The sequence below is a fragment of the Phanerochaete carnosa genome (assembly GCF_000300595.1).
Source record: "Phanerochaete carnosa HHB-10118-sp unplaced genomic scaffold PHACAscaffold_1, whole genome shotgun sequence".
NCBI classification, from domain to species: Eukaryota; Fungi; Basidiomycota; class Agaricomycetes; order Polyporales; family Phanerochaetaceae; genus Phanerochaete; species Phanerochaete carnosa.
In genome coordinates this window covers 2,826,380-2,834,954 of record NW_006767628.1, presented here as the reverse complement: position 1 = coordinate 2,834,954, position 8,575 = coordinate 2,826,380, and the positions used below count along the sequence as shown (strand labels likewise).

General features: G+C 57.7%; 4 protein-coding genes across 4 annotated transcripts in view; 2 read left to right on the top strand and 2 right to left on the bottom strand.

Annotated features, from left to right (window-relative positions):
* Positions 1 to 1,013, bottom strand: part of PHACADRAFT_204088 (uncharacterized protein) — a gene marked incomplete at its 3' end in the record, with an annotated part of 2,544 nt that extends 1,531 nt beyond the window's left edge. Inside the window, exons 1-3 of the mRNA XM_007390320.1 lie at positions 792 to 1,013; positions 295 to 626; positions 27 to 238 (exon numbers count right to left, since the gene is read on the bottom strand). Coding sequence (XP_007390382.1) covers positions 27 to 238; positions 295 to 626; positions 792 to 835 — 588 coding nt within the window. The 5' untranslated portion in view covers positions 836 to 1,013. The remainder of the gene's footprint in view (positions 1 to 26; positions 239 to 294; positions 627 to 791) is intronic.
* Positions 1,014 to 1,335: 322 nt separating this feature from the next.
* Positions 1,336 to 3,550, top strand: PHACADRAFT_190070 (uncharacterized protein; the record flags this gene model as incomplete). Its single annotated transcript, XM_007390319.1, has 4 exons — positions 1,336 to 1,810; positions 1,871 to 2,004; positions 2,060 to 2,301; positions 2,356 to 3,550. The coding sequence occupies 4 exons, from the start codon at positions 1,336 to 1,338 to the stop codon at positions 3,548 to 3,550; spliced, it is 2,046 nt and encodes a 681-aa protein (XP_007390381.1).
* Positions 3,551 to 3,981: 431 nt separating this feature from the next.
* On the bottom strand, positions 3,982 to 5,680 carry PHACADRAFT_247179 (uncharacterized protein). The gene is made up of 6 exons (XM_007390318.1): positions 5,564 to 5,680; positions 5,286 to 5,479; positions 5,156 to 5,216; positions 4,513 to 5,096; positions 4,329 to 4,455; positions 3,982 to 4,272 (listed from the first exon to the last, which is right to left on the bottom strand). Exons 1-6 carry the CDS (start codon positions 5,604 to 5,606, stop codon positions 4,199 to 4,201), a joined length of 1,083 nt encoding a protein of 360 aa, XP_007390380.1. The 5' UTR covers positions 5,607 to 5,680; the 3' UTR covers positions 3,982 to 4,198.
* Positions 5,681 to 6,815: 1,135 nt separating this feature from the next.
* PHACADRAFT_247176 (uncharacterized protein) lies at positions 6,816 to 8,560 on the top strand (the record flags this gene model as incomplete). The annotated part of the gene is made up of 7 exons (XM_007390317.1): positions 6,816 to 6,934; positions 6,990 to 7,108; positions 7,163 to 7,223; positions 7,278 to 7,723; positions 7,776 to 7,871; positions 7,928 to 8,006; positions 8,063 to 8,560. Coding segments are annotated over 7 exons (1,193 nt in total), but the record flags the coding sequence as incomplete, so codon positions are not given.
* Between the last annotated feature and the right edge of the window lie 15 nt (positions 8,561 to 8,575).

Below are 8,575 nucleotides of genomic sequence, written 5' to 3'. Positions count from 1 at the left end.
TAGGAGAGCGACGCGTTGGACGAGACCATCTGGATGATGCCCGTCCGGCCCGCGCCGCGCGCGATGTTCTTCTCGCCGTCGGGGTGCCCGAGCTTTGCGAGCCCTGAGGCGCTGACGAAGATGGGCAGGGCGGACTTGTAGCCCAGGATGGTCGTCGAGGGGTCGCAGTTGGAGAGCGGGCGGAGCACGCGCGGGTGGAAGAAGAAGCGCGAGAAGGCGCGCGCGTTTTCGTGGGTCGCTGCGAGCGTCGTGATTAGTAGTGTGGGGCGGAGGAGATAAGGAAGGGAGACATACTGAGCTCGTCGTCCGAGGCGGAAGCAAAGTACGCGAAGGCCTTGTACGGCAGGACTTTGCGGGCGACTTGCGCCATGTCATGGAGGTTGATGATGTGGCTCAGAGGGGGCTTGTTGGCCTGCTCTCTCTCGGCGCGGATCTCGTCCGCGGATTTTTTCTTGTTGCGCCGGGCATTGTCCAAGTCTTGTGCGGCGGAAGCCTCGAGCTCGCCGAGGTGCTTCTCTGGAGGCAGGTTCTTGTCCAGGGCGTCCCGGGGGTGTATGGGCTCGTACGCTTCGGTAGCGTCCTTGCCTGCGTACTGGAGTATAATCTTGGCGCCTCCAGGGGTGCTCCTGAGATGGATAGATAGTTCCGTTCAAGCTGTGCGAGTAGCTAGGAAGCAAAGCCACGTACTGGGAGAAAGTCTGTCACGTCATAGACCTTGTTTCTGATGATGACCCAGCATGACCTGCAGCAGATGTTGGAGACTGGCGCTGTGCGGAAAGCAAGGGACTCACTGCTTGGAGTTGTGCTCCTGGACCTGCTTGAGCGATATGGGCATGGTGAGTGGGCAGAGAGAGAAGCAGAGAGAGAGAGCGGCCGTGCGAGTTCCGAGGGGGTTTCAGAGGCTTTGAGGTGTGTTGGTGTCCTCATGACCCTGTGGGATCAGGCATCGCTGCTCGCCGTGCGGCTGCGGCGACAAGCGAAGCGAAACGCGGCAGTTTCATTGAGCACCTCGCGCGATGGCCGAGACCCTCCAGCACTCTCCAGCACAATGGCCGGAGCGAACCGAAGCGCCACGTGGTGCACGTGCCGGGTTCGCGTCGCGTCTGTCTGAACCCTGGAGAGAACCATCATCACGGCCCCGGCCAGAAGCCTGCCACGGCTGTCCTCAGCCTCTCCCGCCCCCTCGCGCCATGGCCGCTGTCCCAGACAGAAAGACCCTCCAGTCCATGCGCAGGGCCGACCTCCAGAAGCTCTGCAAGGCGAGCTCTCCGCCATTCTCATTGTCCCTCCTCATGCTCACTCCGCCTTCCCTAGGACCGCGGTCTCAAGGCAAACATGAAGACAGAGGCTCTCATCGAACTTCTCATCGAAACCAGCAAGCCTGACCCCCGCCCGTCCACCCGCAACCGCTCCTCTTCCTTCCGCATCGTCAGCAGTCGTCCAGGCTCCAGCAGTGGCATCAGACAGCGCGTCGGCTCCATGATCATACACGACGTTCCAGACACCCAGGACGAACCGATGGACGAAGACCTGCCAGAGAGACAGAATCCAGTTCCCGACCCTGTCGCCCGAAACGGCGCTGCCACCCACCCAGTGCGGCAGCCAGTCACCAACGCCCCTGGGCCCGCAACGCGCACCCGCAACGCCGTCGAGTCCCATCGCAGGATCGGTTTGGGGCGGCCTAAAGCTCTTCAAGTGCCTCGTATGCGTCCTGGTGTGCGGAATGTCAGTTCGGGCATACCGAAGAGGACGAGAGGCGGGAGCAAAAGCATACCTCCGAGCCAGCTGCCCATTCGAGAAGTGTCGGAAGGTGAGGACCCCACACATGACACGGCTATTTGCACTTCTCATGCATCCTGGGACGTCACAGAGCAAATGCCGCAAGCTGGGCCCTCAGGTACAAAGCACGACGCCCCAACAGCCCGCTCTTCGCCTCTTACCGACATTCCTTCTCGTTCATCAGCCGAAAACATCTTCAAATCCCACGAGCCATCTGCTGTACTGGTTCGCAGAGAATTCCGCGGCTTAAATCCGCATATAGCTGACTGTAATACGACAGAGTCATTCGTCGCAAGCCCAAATAGCCGAAATGCAAGCAGAGCTAAAACGGCTAACGAGCAAAGCCTCGGATATCGACACTTTGCGCGATATGGTAGAGGATCTAAAGATTGAAGTGGCTGCGCTAAGATCGCAGTCCATGACGAGTACGCTTGAGGCTCAGGTGAGAGCACTGCAAGAGGAGATCGCATCATTACGAGTCGCTGCAGCCACGGATTCTAGCGGAACCAGGACGCTCTCAAGGTGCGCATATCGTACTTATCATTATGTTTTGCGCACAACTCATTTGCTATTCAGCGACTACCTTGTCGTACCCACTACTTCCAGCTCAATACCGGGGCCGTCCGATGAAAACGAAACGCTGTCGGCCTTGGGCAAGCGCAATAGGACTTTAGAGGACGATGACAATATTGTCGGGGTTATTGAAGCAGGTGAAGAGGTTGGGATGAGTGCAGAGGTGTGTCAGACACATGTCATACGACCAGCAAGAAAACGTGGGAAGCTGGCAGAGAAGGAACCAAGTCCAGGTGCCTTGGCCCGGTGGGACAGCACAGACGACGTCGATCAGATGGACGAGGCGGAAGTGCCACCTCCAATCCTTCAGGTTCCTCGCGGTCCCGCCTTTACAGTTTTTAGTGGACCCGAGGAACCACCAGAACCACCGGAAACCAACTCCCAATCTGGTTCGCAAACCCGTACGCCATCGACTGGTGCAACGCCTATCATCGCGACGAGTACTGCGAACGGGGCTGAGAACCAGGCTCCATCCACGGGCAACAACGCGTTCACGTTCAACTTTGCGACGTCCATCTTCCAGCGGCCTGCAACTCCGACGCCCGCGGCGGGCGGGCCGATGCCTGCGCTGGCAGCACCGACGAGCCCGACGCCAGCCTACGTCGAGCGCAACGGCCGGCGGGAGCGCAACGACCCGTTCCACCCGCTCGGGCCGCCGCGACGCCCGCCGTCCCAGGTGAGCCGCACGGCGGCAGCACCACCCACCACCTCCTCGAACGCTCAGCGGACGGGGGAAGCCACCGTCAGCCCCGCGGCGTTCACGCACACGCCGCCGCTTCCCTCCCTCCACGAGGAGCCGCGGTCCACAGCGGAGGGGCAGACGACCACCATCACCAACCACCCACCGCCGCCACCGCCGCCGGCGGTGGCGACAGCGGCGAGCACGCACCTGCGCGCCCCGCTCGCTGGGAGCTCGAACTCGACCCTACCCCCCTCTTCGTCTGGCGCGCCGCCGCCGCCCGCGGCGCCAACAGCAACGACGGTACAGGCAGCACCAGCGGGGCCCGCGAGGACTGGGAGCTCGGCGATCCCTGGACTCGCCCTCGTCCCGCTGCCGAGCGCGCCCGAGACGCCGGCGCCGCCGGTGCGGCGGACGATGTACGGGACGGAGCGCGACATGGACACGCGCTTCGGGGATTTTGGGCTCGAGGGGGTCGCGAGCCTGAGCTTCTGGAGCGCGGCCCCCGGGGGGTTCTGAACAGGGTGTGGCACGACGAACCGGGGGAGCGTAGCCCGCGGATGTCTTAGCCGCGGCGCGCGTGAGGGAGGAGGGGAGCGGAAAAATGCGTTTATTATCTTTTTCTTTCTTTCTTTTGAAGGATGCACAGCCCAACATCATCGCTTGTAGAACGAAAATTGAAAGCCTTGCGCACATGTCATGGTATTCTTGCTTCTCCAATGCTCTGCCCAACACCACCACCAATTTGAGCGCCCCACACTGTGTCGATAGCTTTCTCTGTGCTTCGTGCATCTTGATTGTAGCTTCGCCTTGCTTAAGCCTGACCTCGGACTTTGGGTTGCTTGTACATAATACTCAAATTGACGCAAAACATTCCAAGCGCATGCGAGCCGCGCGTCCTATTGATATCATGCAAGGTATCTCATGGAACGGTGAATAAATTACATTACATAACATAAGTGGTAGTGTTGGGGGTACAGGTATAAATCAATAATACACGCGATGACAAAAGAGTTCTACCATGAAGAGAGTGTCTTGAATGGTTGACCTAGTGTTTTTAAGTGAATGCGACGAAAGCGAACAGTCCAGGGCGTGTGGTACAGAGTCGAATAATCTATAATAAATATCGCAGCATAAAGATCAATGGCGGTGGTTGCGACGAATGGGTTATATGCATGGCGTGAACGACTGGACCTCGTCATACAGGAGCTCTTTCAGTTGCGTCTTGTTCAAATCAAGGTCTGCGAAAATTCGGGGTTAGACCACGGGCAAGCGGGCGAGGGAATGGGCTGCGTACAGTCAAACTCAAAGTACTCCGGGTCGAGCGGCGTTGCTGCAGGCTCGTCTTCCGAGTCATGATACGCCTGCAGATACGGGTGCTCGAGGGCTTGGTCGACCGAGAGACGTTTCTTGGGATCGAAAGTCTGTCCAGCCTCCAAGATTAGCTCTACACCAGACCCCATCGACGCGCAAGCACTCACCAAAGTCTTCTGCAGGAAGTCAAGCGCCTCCGGCGACGCATCCGGGAAGAGCGAGCTGAACGGCCTGCGCTTGCGGATGGGCAGCGCGCGGATGTAGTCCCTCGAGCGCCTGCTCGTGATGCCGTAGAACTCCTCGAGCGTCGGCGTGCCGATGACGTCGAGGATGAGGTCGAGCTGGTGCCCGTAGTCGCGGCCGGGGAAGAGCGGCCGGCCGGTGAGCAGCTCCGCGAGGATGCAGCCGACGGCCCAGATGTCGATCGCCTTCGTGTACATCTTGAACGAGAGCATGATCTCCGGCGCGCGGTACCACCGCGTCGCGACGTACTCGGTCATGAGCCCCGCCTCCTTCCCGCCCGGGTTCGTGCTCCGTGTGCTGCGCGCGAGCCCGAAATCGCACACCTTGAGGTCGCAGTTCGCGTTCAGAAGCAGGTTCGCGGGCTTCAGGTCCCGGTGTACGATGTCCGCGCTGTGCATCGTCTTGAGCCCGCGCAGCGTCTGGTACACGAAGTACTGGCAGTGATCATCTGTCAACTGCTGTGTGCGGATGACACGATGCAGATCCGTCTGCATGAGCTCCTGGATGACTGCGCCATGAAGCGTATGAGATGAAATTTTCCGATCGCTTGGAGAGCGAAACACGAACAATAAATTTCTTTGAACTCATCCAGGGATGGGGGCTTGATGATATCCAATATGCAAATGATCTAGTTTCAAACAAAAGATATACGATCAGCCGCTGCGTTCACGAGCAACATAGCACAGCAAAGGCTTACGTTTTCATTCACACATGTCTCGGAGAAGAATTTGAGAAGCTTAAGCTCCCGGAGGGTACGAAGACAAAAAAGTGTGTGCTCGAATGGCAGTACTTTCTTGATCGCGACCTCCCTTCCTGAGGGTTTGTGCACCGCAGCCACGACAGTGCCATATGCGCCTTCGCCAAGGCTGTGAAGAATGCGGTAGTCGTCACCTGTCGAATGCAAGCCAGTGTCAGCTGTGAGAGTATGAAAGACGAGCCAGCAGGCATATCAAGACACAGTGATGTGTTACCCACCAACTTCGAATTTGGGAAGGGGCTTCGGGGCTTTGCGAGACATTTTGTATTTGAAAAACACGAAGTTGGTGAAGAACGGAGCAATAAAAAAAATAGAATATGAAGAACAAGTGGGGGGAAAAGATAGAAGACGAAGTGAGCCCCGTCGTCCGCCGACGTGGATGTTATGAGGCAGGCAGGCCTTCTCAGACGTGTTTGAGGGGCTGATGGATACGCTTTGAATCTGATGAAATGAGGCGTCTGCAGGCGTCTGCACGGTACTACGGCTGTTGGAAAGTGTATAACCGACGTCCGCAAGGCTCTGCAATGATGCTCGCGATCAGAGGGACTGGTCGCAGATGCTACTCGAAGGGTGGATAGCTGCGCGATGAGGACACGACAGAGACACCGTTATACGGCTGGCAGCGGAGACATCGAGTCTGATAGAACACGAGCGGGTATGGCAGTCTCCAAGGCGGGCGTCCGCGGTAGCATGCGCTTTTGTTCTCTCTGTGGCAGTCGTTGAAGAAGGACTATTGTCCGCGCACAGGGCCACACGCGACAGAAGGGGCGTTTGCTTGTACCGCCATGAAGGCGGGCGGGCAGCAACGCGAACAAATGGGAGCACAGCCAGCGGACACCGCTCGTCGCCTTCATCTCTCGTGTCACCGTCTAGCTCCGTGTGCGGTCCACAACGCCTCAAAAACGATTGTCCTGCCTTTCTGGGCATCCCTGAGGCTCTCAAGGGCTCTGAGGCTCTGGAGCCGGGGTAGTGCGAACCGCTGATTGTCCTTGCACATCGTCTCGGGCATGTCGGTCGTGTCGGCGACGCTGCAGTGCTTTTGCAGTGTCGCCGTTCTCTCTTCCCCTTTCTCTCGTCAGAGAACACCGAGGAGGCCTAGGGAAGTTCTGCCACGCCATAGGGGCTGTATATCCGGGCTTCGTGTGCTGCACAAAAGTGAGCGCAAAAATGCCTCCTGCAGAGCCATTTTGGGCATAACACCACTGAGCCGAACGCATTGTCCAGCAGGATCCTGGACTCGGGGCACCAGGGAACGCTCCCCATTGGCTACATGGTCGCAACCACCGGTTACGCTGATACTTCCGTGTTATTGTCCAGGAACCGCCATGCGGGCGCGGGCCTATCTAAAACACGAATCGTGCCTCCAGGCTGTTTTAGCTCTCCACAGCCCCTTCCCGTCCCGCCTCCATAAAAGCCACCTGGTCAGTCAGTTCTCTCTCGTTCGTGACTTTACTTTCTATCCTCCGGCAGCGATGTTTTTCTCTTCTTCAATTTTCCTTCTCGCGGCCGCTGCGTCGGTCCAGGCCGCAATTTTTGACGTTCAAGTAGGCAGCTTCAACGGGACTACGGCATTCACACCAGATGTGATCGTGAGTTAGTTCTCTTCTAAGAGACGCGGTAGATGCTGATTGAGGCGTTCTGTAGCCGTCCGCACAAATCGGGGACCAGGTCGTGTTTACCTTCCAGCAAAAGAATCACTCTGCGACGCAGTCGACGTTTGCTGCCCCGTGCACCCACATGGCCGGAGGCTTTGACTCTGGCTTGTAAGCTTCGTGCCGTATTTCACAGCAGGGAGAAAACTCAATTTACTGCCGTAGCCACCCCGTTGCCGCGAATCAGACTGACAACTTCCCGACCTTCACGGTCACTGTCAACAATGTAAGTAGCGTGCCTGTAACTCCCTGTCCTTGTGCTCATATTCATCCACCACAGTCCAGTCCAGTATGGGTCTTCTGTGACCAAGACGCCAATACCCCCGCCAGCCACTGCGGTGCTGGAATGGTGTTCGCCATAAACCCCGGCCCTGACGGTTCTAACAACTCCTTCACGGACTTCCAAAACACTGCACTCGCAATTGGTAAGCAGCTCCAGGCGGAAGGGTCATCGACTGCCAATAGTCTCCCCGCGTCCTTGACCACTGCGGCTTACGGCACGGCCACGATCCCGGCGGCCCCATTGGAGAGTCTTGTCACCGTCACCGTCACCGTCGAGGCTTCAACATGGACCACTGTCTACTCATCTTACCCTGGATCGCCTGCTGCTACCCCAGCATCCCTTACCGGTAATGTGCACGTCGTCCAGGTCGGTTTCAACGGCACCCTCGCGTATGACCCGCCGTTCGTTATCGCGGAACCTCGTGACACTGTCCAGTTCTTATTGTAAGTGTTCCTTTACTTTCGCACAATGGATCTTTATTGACTGCTCCTTCAGCAACCCGAAGAACCACACTGTGACTCAATCGTCTTTCGCTGCTCCTTGCGTACCCATGCTTGATTCTGATGGTACTCCCACCGTCGACTCTGGATTGTGAGTTTTCACTCTTCTAGAGGTGAATTTCTTTCTGACCAACTCTTGACCCGTAGCATGCCTGTCGCTGCCAATGCCACCGACTTCCCGTCATTCAACATCACCGTGAACACCACTGACCCGACGTGGTTCTACGTACGTCTTCCCCCTTTTGCTATCCGCCTCAGCCGCCCTGACACACCGTCCCACAGTGCAAGCAGCACAACGCTGACGGTAGCTCGCACTGCGGCGACGGCATGGTCTTCGCCATCAACCCGGTGCAGAACTCGACGCGCAACTTCACCGCCTTCCAGCAGCTCGCGGAGGCGCTAAACGGTACCAACGCGACCGGCCTTACGGTTAACTCAACCTCGAGTAGCTCACCCTCGCCGTCGTCCAAACCGAACGGCGCAATATCCAGCGTCGGCGTGAACCTGGCGCTCGGCCTGGGCGCCATCTCCGCGATCTTCGCCGCCATGCTCTAGTCTCGCGACCCGTTAGATGACTCTCGTTCTCTTCTTGGACAGTGCCGCTGTGTTACCTGGTGTTTCTTGATACCCCGCAGAGCGCCTGCTTTAATAACCTTGTGTAGCCTCTATTGTACTTCGCTCCCTTATTTCGTGTGAAGAGCGTCTTGACGACCCTTGTATTGCTGCTTCATGTATATGGACTTTATTTATTTCGGCTGAATGACATACATTGCTGCCATAGTGACTAAGGCTGCC